At 40.2% G+C, this 19028-nt stretch overlaps 1 protein-coding gene across 2 annotated transcripts; it reads left to right on the top strand.

The window, feature by feature from the left end:
- The first annotated feature begins 1301 nt into the window (after window positions 1–1301).
- Window positions 1302–18996, top strand: aifm3 (AIF family member 3). 2 transcript variants are annotated; one of them, XM_080894690.1, is made up of 20 exons: window positions 1302–1844; window positions 6082–6296; window positions 9429–9606; window positions 10742–10851; window positions 11658–11767; window positions 11868–11912; window positions 12000–12096; window positions 12232–12344; window positions 12799–12885; window positions 13034–13125; window positions 13221–13351; window positions 13745–13860; window positions 14115–14186; window positions 14511–14574; window positions 14688–14764; window positions 14840–14957; window positions 15060–15158; window positions 15368–15443; window positions 15575–15679; window positions 17772–18996. In XM_080894690.1, exons 2-20 carry the CDS (start codon window positions 6266–6268, stop codon window positions 17812–17814), a joined length of 1764 nt encoding a protein of 587 aa, XP_080750816.1. In that variant the 5' UTR covers window positions 1302–1844; window positions 6082–6265; the 3' UTR covers window positions 17815–18996. The 2 variants fall into 2 exon arrangements, with proteins under 2 accessions (XP_080750816.1, XP_080750815.1); XM_080894689.1 differs by having other exon boundaries at window positions 9393–9606.
- Window positions 18997–19028: the final 32 nt, after the last annotated feature.

Genomic DNA, 19028 nt, shown 5'->3' with positions numbered 1-19028 from the left:
AGTTGTGAGCAGAGTCTGAGTGCTCACTGCCGTGCAGGAGTGAGTAAATGAGCAGGGGTTGCATTCTTGAGCTGCAGCTCCTCTGTGTTGAATTTCATTTCATGGGGAGGGGGCTTGGTGCCATCAGCTCCTTTTAGAGCTTAATGTACTCTGTTGCTCACTGTTTTTGTCAGAACTGATGTAAACTGTTTTGTTTTATTTCACCAAAAAAGGGCACTGATGTTTCTTTGGCTGGGCGATGTACGTTATTAGCATTTACTTACCGATTGGTTAAAATCTAATTAACAGGTTAAATCTACCCCTGATAACTGCTGGCATTAATATTTTGGCAGAGCATTTGTTTTATAAGCCAGGAATGATTCATTCACTTCTCCCTGCTCTCTTGATCTGGCTTTTTAGATACTGCAGCTCTCTGTGACCCCTGGCAATTCAATTAAACTGAGTGATGTGTCAGTGATGTCAGATGGCCTTCCCTGCACACTGGGCGAATCTGATAGTTCATCTTGTCGTGCATATCCACATGCCCCACCCTGGCTTTCACTCAAATATGCTTTTTCCATCAAACAAGAGCAGTGCGTGTGCACCTGTCAGCTGCCAAACATCAAATTAGTCCATGTGGAGAGTGGAAATGATCTAATATGATCTCTATTCTTCTATAATATGTTTTGTTTTGTTTTGTGTTTTTTTAAAGTGAAAGCATTAGCATTCTGAAAACACCATAAAGGTTTTGGTCCTGCATGCTGATCATCACCCGTGTCACTGCTGTCATCATCATTTCCATAGAAATGAATGTGTGGTTATCAGGTGAATGACCTTGACCCATCTCTCCCACAGTGGGAGCATAAGGAATGGAAATAACTCAAGAGCTCATTTCTATAAGACTTAGTAGGCTATACCTTTGTAATCCGTCTCCATGCTACCCCCTCACTGAACCCAGGATTTACTGCAACAACTGCACTTTTAGGCTTTCTTCCTCTGCTGCACACACTGATAGAAGTGTAGCATTCACACACGCGCGCGCGCACACACACACGGTAAGTGCACCTTCGGTGTTTATTTTATGTTCCCTGGTGGTCAGTGTAACTGCAATAAATCCAAACACTGGTAAGTTTTAACAGCAGATGATGCTCATGGAAGCAGCATTTACAGGGAGCAGCCAGTGTAATAGGTGGGCAGTCATTGGGGCAGTGCTTTGGGGAGGGTAGTTAAGTCTTTGATCAGGTTTAGCTGGCAAGTCAGGTCTTTGACATTTGAAGGCGAGGCTGAAAGGGTCTGAACAGAAAAGCAAGCCTGGCGCGCGTGCACTCACACACACAGAGAGAGAGAGAGAGAGAGAGAGAGAGAGAGAGAGAGAGAGAGCGTGTGTGTGTTTAGGAAAGAGAGAGGAGGGTTGGGTGGAGGAGAGCAGGGAACGGTGAGAATTCATGCTGTGTTAGCATCCCCTCAGCAACTCCATCAATACCGCATACAGCTGAGAAACTGGCAAAGGTCCTCCGTGCTGCGTTTTCAGGCTTGGACTGCAAAAGAGAGCAACTCCCACGACCGGTCGGCTCAGTGTGCTGCTCTTGCTGCTCCTGCTGCTGCTGAGGGGGACTCTGAGAGGGGCAGAGCGCACACACACGTACACTCACCCACACACTCACTGGAGCCTCTGCTGCATCAAGAGGAAGAAGAGGAGTGCGGAGGAGGGTACGGAGGGACACGCAGACTGGGAATACTAGAGCCAATCCGGAGAGGGAGAAGACTGCGAGGAGACCCGTGCTAATATGCTGCCGTGGTCCGCGGGGACGGCTGAGCACCAGGGACTTTGACAGGATCTCAGTGCACCTGCTCCATGCACGCGGGTAAGACCCTTCACATTCATTTTACACCAGGGACTCAGAGTTTGAGGTAATTACTTTATATGTGTTTATGTGATGCTGTGTGTGTGCGTGCGTGCGCGTGCGCGAGAGAGATCCCACTTATTTCTTCAAGTGGGTTTTGCCTGCATTGGTGCACTGTGGTCACATACAGTACTTTTAAAGGAAGTTGCTTGCTCTGGGGGCTCTTCTGTAGAGAAACACGCACTGTTTCTCTACAAATCAGTTTGTTAATAAAAACACATTCATGAGTGGAATAGATGAAAATCTTGGAGAAATTCTGATCTCTCCAGCTTCACACATATCAGATAATGTTTTCCAGTCCATATACACCAGTAACTTTTACAAAAATGAAAACAGATCAAATATATCACAGCACATCTCCAATCATAATTTGACAGCAGCCATGTGTATCTTTGTATGCGTCTGTGTGTGTGTGCTGAGAAACTGGTCACTCTCAGAACTGCTCTAAGGAAGTACAGCTGCCCTGTAGGGGTGTACACCCCTCTGAAGAACTCAGTTCCAGTTTTCCATGACATCATGGAGAGGTTATTGCTCAAAGTAGCAGCAAAATTACCTGATAGAGCCATGTAGTGCCATTGTTAACCAACTTAAGCTTTACAGACATACAAAACATATTGGCATCTGAGTCAACATAAAGCCACAGGAACTTGTCTACTTCATGAACTCTGTGCTGTTGGACAGTAAATAACACTGAATGCTTATTTGGTCTTTGTTTTCTTGAACCACGTGGCAGCTGCTGTATCATGTGAAGCAGTAAGGTTTTTTGAATTCCCCTTAAAAGCTTAATTAGGACTGTACCTGACTCTGTAATCAGGTAAATGTATACTTTATTTATCACACATTATATTCCCGTTTCTGTTGGCGTCACATGGAGCTGAATTTATTTCTTCAACTCAAAGGAAACAAAAGCAAGACTATACACACACACTGCTCTGAATAATCTGAATGAAATTCAACACACACACACACACACACACACACACACACACACACACACACACACACACACACTGGAGCCTCCTAATGGGGATTGTGGTAACTGTAATCCACACTTTTTTCTTTCATAGTCTGTGACACGTAGGCACTGGAGTAAACAGAAGTCAATCAGAAGCTTGGTGGCATTTCAGGGAACACCTTTAACTTCAGACATGGCTTGGGACACTTGCTGCACTTCCCTGTCCCTCCTGTCTCCTTTCACTGCAAACAATTAACACATGAACAGCAAAAAGACACCAACAAAAAAAGATCAAGGATTAAAATGCTTTCATTTTTATACATTTGTCAGGGGCACTGAAGACTTCATTAAATTGCTAGTAAATAAAATAAATGGTCAGTAAGAGCCTGTCAGCTCAGCAGCAGGTTTGCGCAATTGCAGGATGACTCCTCAGGCTTATCTTGCATTTCACAAACCAGAAGAGCTGACTGTGAGGGAAAGAAAGAAGCGTGGTCAAATATTAAGCAGCATGAGGCCTTTTATCAGCCAAGGATCAGAGAACTCTAACTACAGGCTAACCTGTCAGGATACCTGCCAAAGCAGGTGTTTTAAAATAGTCGAGGTGTTATGAAGTGAATGAGGCAATGAAAAGCTGATCTTCTCTTAGTACATATGGAGATCGCAGCATGTTCCTCTTCTGCTAACGTTACACATGCTATCACAGTTTGCGTGGTAATTTCAGTGGGTGTGTCCATCAAAGGGCTGGCATTTGTTTCACTCACGTTCACGTTATAGATCAGCCTCTTTTCCACCAACCAGGAGTTGGCATTTTGCTAATTCTCCCCTCTGACATTCCAGTAACAGGTTTTGCATTTGTAGGGAAGTGAGTGAAGCTGACAGCTTGTTTGCAGGCAGGATTATTAGCACTGCTTGGGGACAGGCCCAACAGTGAGAAAGAGTGAGGGATCTGCGTCATATGTTGTGAGGACCAAATCTGCTTAACCTACTTTAGTTTTGCACAAAATATCTTGGGTTTACTGGAGCTCCAGTATGGTAGCTATTTGTGATCCAATTTGTTGTTCATCAAAGTTTCAGTGGTGATGAATTATTTAAGGGACAACAAGCAAGGGGCAAGTTTTCCTACATTAAAATATTATCCTTATTTAAGTAAAGGTCCTGAAACAAAAACGGAAAAATAGACCCTACTTAATGATTAGCAAAAAAATGTGCACAAGTGTATTTTAGTAGCAATTTCCAATATAGGGTTTACTTAAAGGGCCATGACATACATTTGAAGAGTCCTGAGATGATTAATGAAGTGAGATCTAGCCAATATTTCACAAAAAGGCCATCTTTGGCTTTTGGTGAAGTATTGGGATAGTTTTACGTCTTTGGATTAGCAAACCATTTAAAAAGTGGCAAAAGGTCTTTACAAATTGCCCTTTGTAAGAGATTGCAGGTCTGAAAGGTCAAATCATCCATCAGCTTATCCAGCCTGGTTATCTGAGCTGACAGGACAAAAGGAAAGATACACTCTGGATATAACACCTCACATTACATCAACATCTCTAGCCAGTTTAGAGTCACCAGTCAACTCAACACGTATGTTTTGGGGACAACCTGGAGCACTCACAGGGCCAGGGAAACCATACAGAGAGGGGCCCAGGAGGTTCAAACCCAGTAACTTCTTTCTATGAGGTGACAGCGTTAACCACTGTACTACTGCGCCTCCCACCTGAAATGAGTCAATTTTGGACAGAGCACTTAACATCCATTTATTTATTTTTAAAAATATTTTAATTTAAACTTTTTCTGGAAATGAAGAAAAGCAGAGCATAAAATGAATATTTTTGTGTGCAGCACTAGTAGCTCAAAAATATACTTAAGTTGTCAAGTTTGGTGGTATAAACAGAGCCTGAATCCAGCATACGAGACCAGAAGGAGGAAAATAAAAGAGAGACTTTATCGCAGTTGATATGTCCAAAATAAATAGAGCCAAAATATATGGGAACAAACTGAGCTGCATTAGAGAGGAACATAAACAGATGCTTTAAATAATGGGAAGGCGGGTCTACACATACACACAGAGAGGGCTGAGAGGCAACAGGAGATTGGTGGGGATGAGCCACAACTGAACATAATCAGCACAGTTGAATACAGTTAGGGCGGGGCTAATGGAAAAACAGACCATTAAACTAAGGTTAACCTTTAAAGGAAAATAGAAAATAACACAACAATGAAATATCAAACACAGATACAAGACAGGGGAACCAGAGGGAACTAAAAATCCTTAAAAAAAAAGTGAAAATCTCAAAACCAAGGATTACAAAACTGAATCTCAATCTCATCACTAGAAAAACAATAAAACTCAAACAGAGCCCTTAAACTCAATTGCATTAACTAAGAATCCAAACCTCAGAACCTAAGGACCATCCTAAGTATCATAAGTACTTGAGTAAATCTACCTTCATCCAGAGCAAATAAATACAGTTTACATATGCAACACCAACACACTGTTAGCTGCAGATTTCTGTCCAATTAGAGGAGATCTTTCCATTTCTCATTTGTCTTCAGGAACTTTCTCTAAGCAGCGCTCCATTCAGTACTGCAAAGTTTTTTTTTTCTAAAGTTCAAGGACATTAAGATGTGCTCAGAATATCAAGCAGTCCTTTTGGTTGAACCTCAATAGGATAATTTGGTGATGGATTGCACCACGTTGAGTGATACACCTGCCATCCTGTGTATGCTGAGATTCATAGCAGCCAGTGAGTAACTAGCTACAGTATGTGTGGGTGAAATACCAGAGCTGGCAGAAATGTGTGAGGGCAATGTGGAAACAAAACAAGGGGGATTTTAAAACTCAAGGGGCCCCTGCTTCCCTGTAAAGCGCAGTGTGACGAGAAAGCTAATAGGTGTCGGAGTGCTGTTAATATTTAACAGTTTCCCATGCAATATGCATGAACAAAGGCAACAGTGTGTGTGGACATGTTCCTAATTAACACAATTGCTTCCTTTTTACAAGCACTAACAGGTTACATAGACAAAGCTAAACAGTGGCTGGGCTCTCCTCAGGGTCTGACTTCTGCGTCCTTCACAGAGCGACATCAGCTGCACATTAGTAACACAGACATAAAGACAAATATCAGTTTGGTAATGATAAAAACAACACAAGTACATTTTCTACCACTTGTAGTTTTAACAGCAAGTCATCACAGTGTGACGGTGTGTGTGTTGTTTACAATTTCACTCGCTCTGTGCATTCAGATTATGTGGAGGAGCTGACGTGTGCGATGGCCAGCTTGGACCTGCAGGTTCTCAGACCTCCAGCTCTGCATTACCGTTACCTCCAAAACAAGCAGCCCAGCTCCACGATCTGACTGTACCTCCCCTCCTCTCCTCTCCCCCTCTCCCTCCCTCTCCCTGGGTGTCCCTCAATCCTGGGCCCACCATGGGAGGATGCTTCTCCAAACCCAAACCAGGTAAACAGCCTGTTTGCCCAATTCAAGCATTAGTAAATTTTGTAAAATCCACAACTGCTGTATGATGTCCTTTACTTTTTTGGATATTTTTTTTGTCTTTATATACATCTTTATAAGCCTTGAGTCATCCTTCGTTTCATTATATTTTGCTTCAAAGGAGCCAGGCTTTTAATTCTTTTAAAGTGGTCTTAAGAAATGGTTTTCTGGGTTTTCTGTAGGTCTTTCAAAAATGTATTGGATTTATTGGCTGCTTTCTCTCATTTCACTCCAGTCCTTGTACCTTACCATTTTCAAAATAATGCTTTTTGTTTAACACTGTTCAACAAGGGACCTAACTCAATGATAAACCAGTGTTCATTAGAAAAAAAAACTATTTTAAATAGGCACTTTGTCACTGCCGTCCAAAAACACAAAATTTGTTCCAATTTCTTTAGCTGAATATATGAAAAATGCCAAAGGTAACAAAGACTGATGGATATAAAATTGTATTTTTGCACTAACAAGGTGATTCCCAAAAAGCTTTTAGTAAAAAAAAAACATGCCATATCACAGCATGGTGCACAGTGTGTCCTTAAAAAATGTGAAGAAACTGGACAAGTGTCAGACAGAAGAAGAAGCCTGCCTATAAACTATCTGCAGCACATGAATAGTATGTGAAAGTAACGTCCTTAAGAAATAGGAAAAAATCGAACAAGACTTGGGGCACGACCTGAGTGATGCATTTAACCCTTCAGTTGTTCACCAAAGCCTCATCAGCAATGCTCTCAATTGAAGCGTGGCTGTCAAAAAGCCAAATTTTTCATTCAAATTGTTAATATGTACGTCAGGGCAGGAGAGAGGTGCAATAGTGAGTGTCTACAGCCATCTGTAAAACATGATGAAATCTCTGTTGTGGTTTGGGGCTGTTTCACTCAGTGATGTTGGGAATCTTGTTAAAACTGATGGCATTATGAATGCAGAATGTTTTTTAAAGAAATACTGTAGTCCTTGTAGTAGTTGTAAGGATAGTGAAGAAAATATAACACAATAATTATACAAAAAGCACACTATTTTAATTTTTATTCTATACAAGGTTAAAATTAGGAAGCTTTTCAATGTAAATCGGGACCGTTTGGTGTCTTTGTTTGTCATTTTCAGAGCTGTTGCTTCCAAATCCTGTTATACACTTCCCCTCAGCCTCCTCTGTTTGCAGTTTATTTTGTGTGTGTGTGTGTGTGTGTGTGTGTGTGTGTGTGTGTGTGTGTGTGTGTGTGTGTGTGTGTGTGTGTGTGTGTGTGTGTGTGTGTGGGAGGAATTTAAATGCTCTCCCTACTGTCTTTGGTTATTAAGGACTACATACTGAGACACAAATATCTAAAACTGACATGTGTACAGTATGTGTGAGATCTGTTTATGCATCACCTCAGTGTTGGCATTGCTAAGAGGTACTCTAATAACATACTCGACTTCACATTCAGGTGCACTGAATAAGATTTCATCATCTGTTCAGAGACTCTAGTTGTATGTAAATGATCACTGTCAGGCAGCTGAACAGTAATAAGTGTTGATAACAGTGTAACCTCCAGCTACTAATGCACACTCAATGCACAACAAAGATTTACTATCTACACTGGAAAAATGTCTCAGGTCAAAGGCTGAAGTCACTTTCAAGTTCTAATAGAATGAGAAGAATAGAAAAGATTATTATTGTCACTATACACATGTACAATGCGATTTAGAGCATCTTCTACCCAGGCAGCCGTGTTAAAGCATGAGATGGAAAAGAACATTATTAACATGAAACCTATAAAGTAGCTTATTCGGATACTTTATACTATGATTTATAAATAAGGATGACTCCCACTCTAAATATACAGTAAATACTGTAGAGGATCATTTATTCACATTTATATAGAAGTGAGTAAAAAGTGGGAGTAAATTTGCACCATTAGAAAGTCTATGATGGAGGGAGGCCTTTAAAGACAAACTGCTGTACCATCTTCATTTGCCTAAAAATGTGAAGAAATACAAAAAATAAATATAAAATCTGAACATTTTACATAATTATCTATGCCATGCTTGCTACTGAGTAAATGTAAGTCTGTGCTGGGCAACTTACAAGAATTAGATCAAATATATTTATGTATGTTATAACCCTGATAACTACTTAGTCTGATCAAATGAAGCATCAGTGTGACGACGTCTTATTTAGCCTCAGATATTACAGCTGCTTCTGGAGATTCTCTTCAGCCGTGGAAAGCTTTCTCTTTCTTTTCTCCTGCAAATGCACTCACTACTATGATTTTCCATTGATTTTAATTAAGACTTGCTCAGCGGGAGAAAATTCCAGCCAGATTACTGTGTAAGAACCGGATGATCAGCACATTTTTCCAGCCGAACAGATAAAGCCTGCTGCAGTGAAAAAGGAGTTACACAACCGCTTCTTAATGTTCGCAAATACAAAGCAAACAGCAGCGCATCAGAGAAAACGGAGTGGCTCCAAAATACATAGATTAATGTGCTCCGTGCTGCTGCAGTCTGTATTTTTTGCTGTCATCTTGGGAGAGCTGAAGCTGCACTTAAATCTCCACCGCTCCCATGAATATCGCATTATTTAACGAGCATCATTTAAAAAGCCTCTTCAACCTGGTTAAATCGTATTTTTGAGAATGAACTGATGATTTTTTTTTTTATTTAAATGCAAATTGTCAAACTATCTCCCTATTTTGGGGATTTTTATACCACATCACCAAAGAAACAACTGAATAAGAGGTATGCACTAGAAGGGAGAGAAAAAAAGAAGACAGGGTTGCACATGCTTCCTGCTTTCATTTGTTTGAGCTTTGTGGATGTCGGAGTCAATTTGTCCTAAGGTTGTAGACATCTCTCTAGGCTGTAAGGAAAATTGCTGCTATAAATTCTAGAGAAGGATAGAAATGAAATAGCACAGAACAGGTTTATGGAATAATAAAGATAGTCCACTGGTGATCGTTAGCATCAATATCCCCTGAAATCATTTTCATTTTAAACCTTCACACCATAATTCTGCATCAACTGCATTTATTCAGCTGTGCGTTTTCGCACATTTTCTGATTGGACCATGTCTCTGCTGTGCAGTTGAAGTAAAAGTGGAACTCTCTCTCCTGGATAAAGAAAAAGAGGTGGACGGGTTGTCGCCTAATGGCAAAGCGAGCCCCTTTGCTGAATGCAGACCTAACGGGGCCCTGGCTCACGGCTCTGACGATGACTCCACCCTGCTCCCTCTCTACCACAAACCCCGGGACTATGTGGAGGCCTCTGTGTGCCACGTTAAAGATCTGGAAAATGGACAGTAAGAACGTGATCACGCAGCTTTTTTTTATTCACTTACCTGTTGATGCACATTTTAAATATGTTAAAATACTGAAGGAAAGTAAAGCTTGGGAAGTATTGAATTAAGTAAGACTGTCTTAAATTGTGAGATCAGGATTGTGTTTCCTTTTCCGTTAAGATAAGGCGAAATTTCATTTCCCAACGTTAATGGTAGTTAAGAACTAAATTGTGAGGACGTTTGGAGGTCACCCAGAATGAATGAATTCTTTGTTTTTAGTGTTTTTAGGTGACCTGCATAGATGTAGCACAAATACAGTGCCTCCTGTTTAAAGTGCAGAAATTGTTTGTTAGAAGCATCCATGACCAAACACATGCAGTTATAGCCATACACACTGGGATAGTGTTGTAGTTTTGTACATGAAACAATGAGTTTTAAATCAATTAATCAAAATTTGGCTGAAGTGCAGACTTTCTGCTTTAGCTCAAACTTTAACAGAAGTACTGAATTAACTGTTTAGGAATTAAAGACATCTATTATACATAGTGTCTGATGTTCAGAAGCTCAAAAATAGGTTGGACACTTGAGTGACAAGCAGTTTAATAACTAGGTGAGGCCAGTTCCCACGTAATTTAATGAAAAACTGAGCAGATGAAAGATCTGGACTTGATTCCCAGAACTTGATGATAGTGGTGATAGTTCACCAGGACTGACTATATGAAGTCCAAAGAGATGTCACTCTGCCTCTAAAAGATGATCTTTTTACACTCAATCATGTTACTGACCTGTTACCAGTTAACCTAGTTACCTACAAAATGTTCCTCCAGCTGTATCTATTAAGTACCGCTTACTTTTCCAGCCTTTTGTTTGCCCCATCACACCTTCTATATTTTACTGTGAATAAAATCTCATAAAATATCAATTTATGCGAATTGCACATTATTGTGCTTTATTTCTATGTTTACATTTTATACAGTGTCCCAATGTTTTTGGAATTGAGGTTGTAAAATCCTTTCAAAGTAAAGTTTACACATCAATCACATCATCAATCACATCTTAGCTGTTTGAGTTGGTGCACAGAGGCAAAATTACAGAAAGCGTGTCATTGTCCAGTTACTCTGGATCTGACTATCATTTTATTTTGTGTGCTTGACAGAATGCGAGAGGTTGATTTGGGAAGCGGCAGGGCTCTGTTGATTAAAGAACATGGGGAGTTCACAGCCATGGGCCACAAGTGTCCACACTATGGAGCACCTCTGGTTAAAGGTGAGATATATATTTTTAGTTATGGAGTGACGGGGCGAGTTCGATGTCTGCACATAGTGTTCCACAATGGATGAGAAGGCTGTTTCCCTGCACCCTCAGAAGGGGGAATAGGTCCTGACCATCGTTTGTGCTGAATGACAATCAAGTGTACTGATCTTTTTTGAAGTTACTTGGCGTGGTGCTTAAAAGTGTTCTGCTGAAGGACTTTAATACTCATATTGGCAACAACAGTGTGACCAGGAGGGGTATGACTGGGAGGGGCAGCCTGACAGATCTGAACCTGAGTGGTGCTGTGTTACTAAACTTATGTGCTAACCACAGTTTGTCCATAACAAACACAATGTTTGAGCATGAGAATGTCAGTAAGTATAATGAACCCCAGGACACTCTATGATGATAGATTTCGTGATTGTTTGCTCAACCAGTCTATGTGTTTTTTCCTGTGGGCAATGCTTTGAGGGTAGGGAGTAACTAAGGGCCATTCAGTCCCCGTATAACCACAGCAAGAGCTTGGTCCACATTGCCAGTAGTAAACCTGTTACCAGTAAAAGCTGGACTCAAAGACCAGGACTGTTCTTTGTCAGTGATTCTGTTCATGACTTTTATGGATTTTCTAGGTGTAGACTAGTGATGGAGGGTTTCTGATTTAGTGGCCTCAGGATGAAATCTCTGGTCCTTGCAGATATTGTGATTCTTCTGTCCTCATCAGGCAGTGACAGTTGAGTGTGAAGTGGATGAGATGTCTGGATGTCGCTGCTTAGACTGCTAAACAAAATGTATGGATGGGCCATATGCTGTTATTTCAGGTGTGCTGTCCAAAGGACATGTGCGTTGTCCCTGGCATGGTGCATGTTTCAACATTGCAACAGGAGACATTGAGGACTTCCCTGGACTGGACAGCCTGCCCATCTTTCAGGTGACCTTCCACACTGGTGCTACCTCTTAACACATTTCCTGCCTAATCATCTTTTTAATGATCATCAAAAAGTGTACACATCACATAATTCTGTTTGCAGGTCAGAGTTGAAAAGGACAAGGTGATCATTCGGGCAAACAAGCAGGTAACACGAAGAAGAAGATGAAGAGTTCATGCAGGAAAGTCAGCTGACCACCTGATTGACCTAGGATCTTTCTTTAATGATTTTCAGGCTCTTCAGTCACAGAAAAGGTCAAAGCCCATGGCCCGATGTTCAGCAGTCATTAACTCCAACACAGGATTCAGCCATGTTCTCATTATTGGCTCAGGTTAGTGTGTGTGTGTGTGTGTGTATATCCTCTTTATTGTTTTATGTCTCACAGCTGACCCTAAATAACTCCATCTTTCTTTGAGTTTCTTCTTTGCAATGTTATGTGCATCTGTTTTGGTTAACTTACTGGCAGGTCCAGCCGGTTTGGTGTGTGCAGAAACACTGAGGGAAGAGGGCTTCACGGATCGCATTGTCATGTGCACTATGGACAAACATCCTCCATATGACAGGCCTAAACTGAGTAAGGTTTGTACACAGACCCTGAACACATACAATGAGATAGACCTCACTTAGCCACCAAAGTTACATAACAGACCGCAGAGGTGCTGCTGTGGTCAGCGCTGCTAAAACAATTCTTTGAGGAAAAGCTACACACTTCAGAACAACCAACAAAGCAAAGGAAAATGGCTTGTACATAAAAAATATATATAAATAATTCATAATTCCAAATATGACTAAGATTTTCAGTCATATCTGGTGTAAGAACACACTTTAAAGGCTGCCAAGTCAAAAAGAGACTGCCTATTACTTCTGTGACTAGAATGACTGCAGGATCTGTTGTGTTTTTACAACAGGCTGAATATGATTAATTGTGACTTTGCAGTTTCGAGCAATAGCGTGGGAATGAAAGGGTTAAATGACATTTCTAGACTTTGTTCCAACTGTTTGCTTTGCTCAGTGCTAACTTGCTACCCCTCAGTCCTTAGAGAGCACGGCAGAGCAGCTGAGACTGCGCTCCATGGACTTCTTGCAAGATCATGACATTGAACTTCTCAAAGAGAAAGAGGTGATTAATATTTAAATGTTTAATTAATCATTCATTAATGTTTAATGATATGTATATATCTGTTTTTTGTTAGGACTGTTTTTAAAAAAAGAAACTGAAGGAAAACTTCAATTTACACCTTCATTGTTTTTGTTTTGTGTTTTTTTAGGTGGTGGCAATAGATGTGAAAACACAATCTGTGATATTTGAAGATGGCCTGAGGATGGAGTACAGGAAACTCTTTATTGCTACAGGAAGCAAGTAAGCAAAAAATATTCTTTTCTCGTGATGCCAAAGAGCTGAGAATGTAAATGAGTAAACTGACACCCGATTGTGCTCCTGTTCCTGCTTGAAAGACCAAAACCAATGAACTACAAGGGCAAAGATGTCAGGAATGTGTTTCACCTCAGGACGCCCGAGGATGCTAACAGCATAGCGTGGCTAGCCAACAACAAGAATGCAGTGATTGTGGGAACGTCATTTGTGGGTGAGACAAAGACACATTTATAAACATATTGTTTTCATAACATTTAAATTCGCAAAAAAGATTTTCTCAGAAAAGAAAAGTATCAGATATTCAAATTTTTATCTTTTATTTAACAGATAAAACTAATATATTGATACACTGTACAGTTTTTAAACATTATATTATATTCTTTCATTTATTGTTTTATTTATATATTAATTCATTCAGACATTATATATTTCTTTATATATTAACTACTATTCATTGCTCATGTTTTTTTCACAGTACAGCTTTGCATATAAAAAAATTGTCCACTCATTTCCAAAGGTGTTAACTCTTAATGTATTACTGTTTTGTGTCATCCTGCATTAACTAGTGTGTATGTTAAGTGCTGTTTATTCATTATGACGGCAGGTATGGAGGTGGCTGCAGCTCTGACTGACAAGGCCCACTCAGTCTCTGTCATCGGGATCGAGTCGGTCCCTTTTAAAAAAGCTCTCGGGGAGAAAGTAGGGAAAGCCATAATGAAGGTAGAGACGCCCTCCTGGGAAATCAAGCTTTTCAGAACATGAAGCACTTCCACAATTCTATCATCAGCATTCTCCCTGAGAGGAAACTATTAGTTAAAATGCAAATCATGTTTCGCAGGTCAATACTGCGCCACAAATGGGAGTGTAAATCTTCTCATTAGCGGCGATTGATCATGCAGACACATGAAAATTCAGCGGTGAACTTTTTCTCTCTCTGTTTTCGAGTATTCACTAGAACCGTTTTGTCTTCGCAGCTGTTTGAGGCAAACAGGGTGAAATTCTACATGCTGAACGAGGTGTCAGAGATGGTTGGCCATCATGGACAGGTATTCAGAAAGTGAGAGAAACAGCACAATGCTCGGACGCACTATTGTCTCTTGTTTGACAACGTGGCAAAACTCAGATAAGGAGATAGACATTGTGTCCACTGAACTTGGGATATTGAAGATTGCATCCATCTCTTGGGGGAAATGATCTAAATAACTTTGAGAGACGCCGTGACTTTATATGTATAATCCCATTTCTCAGTAAAAAAAACTAACTGAATAAAAATACCAGTTTTTATATTAACATTTATTTTGCGTGAGAGTTGTTAGCATATCAATAGATACACTAGCACATAACTGCAAGCTGTTTTTTCCCTGTTACAGTTGAAAGAGGTTGTACTGAAGAGTGGAAAAGTCCTGCGGGCAGATGTGTGTGTCATTGGAGCAGGTGATATGAAACATAATACAGAATATGTCCTTATTGTCTGTCATTAATTATCTAAAAATTACTTTGGTGACATTAAAAGTGTGTTTTTGCACTCTTGCTCTGCTCTCCTGCAGGAAGCGTTCCTGCAACAGGGTTCCTGAAACAGAGCGGCATCCACTTAGACTCCAAGGGCTTCATTACTGTAAACAAGGTGCTGTGCAGAGCCTGGAGCCTCACTTAAACTCTTTGACTCCCATTTCGTTAAATTCTTCCATCTTTCTTCCAGAATATGCAGACAAATGTTGATGGGGTCTTTGCTGGAGGAGATGTGGTGATGTTTCCTTTCCAACCACGCAACAACAAGAAGGTGAACATCCCTCACTGGCAAATGGCTCATGTCCACGGTGAGTTTGTTGTAGCATGTTCTTGACTGCATTCATACTCCATAACTAAGGCTTTTATAACTCAACTATGTCAATGTTTGCGGTTTCCACTGGCACTAACAGGAAAGGTAGCAGCTCTTAGCATGATGGGCAGAGCCACTGAGGTCAAAACCGTGCCTTACTTCTGGTCAGCCATGTTTGGGAAGACCATACGCTATGCAGGTAGGCGGGCCTTCCAACCATCTTTAGTGTTTGCTTTAGCCTGAAAATTTGTGTTAAGAGGAAGACTGACTGTGAAAAAAAGATCAGAGACTGAGAGGAAATGCGTGTGCCCTGAAATATTGGTACTACACTGCCATCTAGCTGAACAAAAATGAAGCCCGTGACCAAGAATTAGGCCTGAGTCGGATTATTTGTTTCTATTTGTGGAGGTTATGGTGACGGATTTGATGATGTCATTATACAAGGAGATCTGGATGAACTGCGCTTTGTAGCATTTTATACAAGGTAAGATTCCTAGAATTTTTCTGATATCTTAGTACGCTTGTGTGTTGTTGTTCTTTAACTATTGTGAACTAATATTTATCTTTTATTGTGAAGGTACCTTCTCATTGTTTCCTCCTCTGGTCCATCTATAGGAGTGAGGAGGTGGTTTCTGTCGCCAGCATGAACTATGATCCCATTGTATCCCGAGTGGCAGAGGTCCTAGGATCCGGAAAGACGATTAAGAAGCGAGATGTAGAGTAAGTGTCCTTCCGGACCAGAATCTGGTCGTGGTTACAATAATAGTTTTGGTGTCTAAGGTTTATGTTAAAGAAATACCTGACAAATGTTTTCAATCTGACAGAAACCACAGTGAGAGATGGAGTTTATAATCATACGAAGTTTTCTGTGAGCCAAATAAATTGTTTTATTTGAACACACTACAGAGCAATTATATATTTAGATATTTTACATGATTTATTGATATTTTAAAACTGTATTTTAAGAATTACACATTTTCCCCACTAACTATATACACTCTTTTGACAATTAGTTAAACCCTGCTGGCACCAGGTTGAATCTCTCGTTCCACCACATCCCAGTGGTACCCAGTTGGTAGTAAGGAGCTCAAAGTAAGCCAAGAAAATATCCCCCACAGCATTACAGCACCCCTACCAGCCTGGACCGTTGATACAAGGCAGGATGCATCCATGTGTCCATGTTCTTTATGCCAAATTCTGGCCCTGCCATTTTAATGTTACAGCAGAAATTGAGACTCATCAGACCAGGCAAAGTTCTTTCATTCTTCTATTGCTCAATTTTGGTGAATATTGTGTCTCAGGTGAGCATGAATTGTAGTCTCAATTTCCTGTTTGTAGCTGACAGGAGTGGCACCGTATGTGGTCTTCTGCTACTGTAGGCCATCTGCTCCAAGGTTTAATGTGTTGTGCATTCATTCATGCTCTACTGCATACCTTGGTTGAAATAAGGGGTTATTTGAGTCACTGTTCCCTCTCTGTCAACTCGAAGCAGTCTGGTCATTTTCCTCTGTCCTCTGGATGTTTTTTGTGTAAACTCTAGAGATGGTTGTTTGGGAAAATCCCAGCAGATCAGCAGTTTCTGAAATACACCAGCCCATCTGGTACCAACAACCATGCCACGTTTAAAGTCACTCAAATTCACCTTAATTCCTCGTTCAGATGCAGAGTTTGAACTTAAACAGGTTATCTTGTCTCCATGCCTAAATGCGTTATGTTGTTGAGATGTGATTGGCTGTTTAGGCATTTGTGTAACAAGCAGTTGAACAGGTGTACCTAACAAAATATTCATTGACTGTATAGCAAATACACTGAGTACATTTGCATTTTAAGAAAGAACCAGCATAGTTATGAAGTATTTAAATAGTTTAAGCAGTTGTAATTTCCATGTTTCACTTTAACCACCAATAATATTATTGATATATAATATTATACTACTATTATGCCTTTAACTGTATATAAATTCTAAAAAGAATTAATTGCTTGTGATGCTCTCTATTATGAGTAAACATTAACAGTAATATAATATTAAGTAAAACTAGAACAAGACCAAACAACTAGAATTTGTTTAAAAGGGCTGCTAGAAAAACCCAACTTCTCTCAATAAAGAACAGGGCAGCACATTAAAGTGGGGATGTTTGTTTATAAAGCATAGCAGCATGTTTGGTGAAAACCAAACAATGCACATAAGCACAAACACATCATAACAACTATTTGCACAGTTTTGGAGGGGTGATGAAAAAATCAGATAGTCACACAGACAATGATTACTTCAAGTTACTGCTGCTAAAGGTGGTTCAACAAACTACTGAATCATGGGGTGTGCTTGGAGTTTCACAGGATTTCAGAAAGTCCTGTGAAAACTTTTTTTTTCATGACTGTGCAGCTATAGGATTAAAAACTGTGATGGTAACACAAAGCTTTAATCACAATTAATACTATGAAATTACACACACTGGTTAAGGAGCCTCTGTGAGAGGGTTTACAAATCAGTTTCTTGACTATTATCAGGAACTGCTGGATCTGTTAAATGCAGCAGAACCGTACCGTAATGATGTTGCTGGAATCCTGTGTCCACTTTTTCCTTGTTTTTGTGACCATACTGTTGTTGTGTCTTCTGTTTCTAATAATGCTTGCAAAAAACCTGAAGGATGTTAACACGACTTGGCAAGTATGGAAAAATATCTGCTTTTTCTCCTTTCTGCTTCACACATTAACAGCCACTCACAAGGAGCTGTAATTTATCAACTAACGTGTGATTTTGTTGGCATGTTTTTGTTTGTATGTAATGGGATTTTATGTGTGTGTGTTTTAGGACTGGAGACATTTCTTGGTTGATTGACAAAGGCTCTCAATGACTTCCCATCTGAAGTTCCCAGTCCCTTTGGACACCTCCATATGGACACTCATGGTGCTGAGATACTGAGCAGCTATCACAGTCTATTCACAACACACACAAACCTGCTGATATGACTGTCTGTTTGGGACATGCTTACCTGAGGACATCACTTTTTCTCCTAAGAGATACTTTAAAATAACAAAAGGAGCCACGCACGACCTGAAAACACTGAGCGACTGTGTCGGCAGGTCTTTTATTATCGATGTTGTCTTGTTTCACAATGAAGCAATACCGGTATCAGCCTCTGTGCTGCTGCAAGATGTATCTACCTGTACACTTTGTTTATAAGAAGCCAGGGAAGGGCAATGAGTTTTTTTGTACAGATAATATTGTAAATAGTTATAATCCTGAATGCACTGTAACAAAATAAGAGCATACATTTTCCAGTGAATGACAGACGTGGTCGTATGCTTGCATACAGGCCGTAGATCTGCATGGTATAACTTGCTATAACAGGAGTTAAATTAAGCCCCAAATAGTAAAAAAATTTTTTAATGTAGACACATGAGCAAAGCTTAAATCTGCAATAAAAACAAACTGTGTTACCACTTCAGCACAAGCCTGAATGCAGCTTTTAACCTACTTACCAACTCTCACTCGCAGCGTTAATTTGTGATTTATTATAATGGTTAGACTCACAGCTTACCTCTCTGTTATGGTTGCCTTGCTAGTAGAGTGCACAAATGGAATTCTTATTCTTTGATCACATACTAGCGCTTGCATTGTAGATTCGTGTATTTTCTAACAAGTAGGTATAACCCCTCAGAAATGAATAGTGAGCAATAGTAGCTTAAGGTTAATTTGCATAGCCGTCACCCCTGTAGAGACGTTGTTTGTTACTAACTCAGGGAACTGAGGATTGTGGCCTGGGTTTGCCGGTCCCTCTGCAAGCAGAAAAATTGAATTTGTTGCTTAAATATTTCCTCACAGTTACTGCAGTTTCAGTGGTTCAGAGCTTGCAATGCGCTTCATGATAGAAAGCAGATATTTGATTGCATCCTGGAGTGCCGCAGATCCCGAAACACTTGAGCTCTGACACACACGTCAACAAAGCGATTAAAAAGGCATTGTTCTCCCTGCAGAGATGTCTGGAATGGCATTTTTATAACTAAACTTTGAAATAAAAGTCTTCCAACAATAACTGCTTTATGTTACATTTTATTTTTCATGTTA

This window comes from Rhamphochromis sp. 'chilingali' (genome assembly GCF_963969265.1).
Source record: "Rhamphochromis sp. 'chilingali' genome assembly, chromosome: 10".
NCBI lineage: Eukaryota > Metazoa > Chordata > Actinopteri > Cichliformes > Cichlidae > Rhamphochromis > Rhamphochromis sp. 'chilingali'.
This window is presented reverse-complemented; position numbering and strand designations above follow the sequence as displayed.

Coding starts and splice junctions, on each gene's coding strand:
- aifm3 (XM_080894689.1), top strand. CDS start 6,266: ATGGGAGGATGCTTCTCCAAACCCAAACCAG. Junction 13,352..13,744: donor TGTGGGAACGTCATTTGTGG/GTGAGACAAAGA, acceptor TTATGACGGCAG/GTATGGAGGTGGCTGCAGCT. Junction 14,575..14,687: donor TGTGTGTGTCATTGGAGCAG/GTGATATGAAAC, acceptor GCTCTCCTGCAG/GAAGCGTTCCTGCAACAGGG.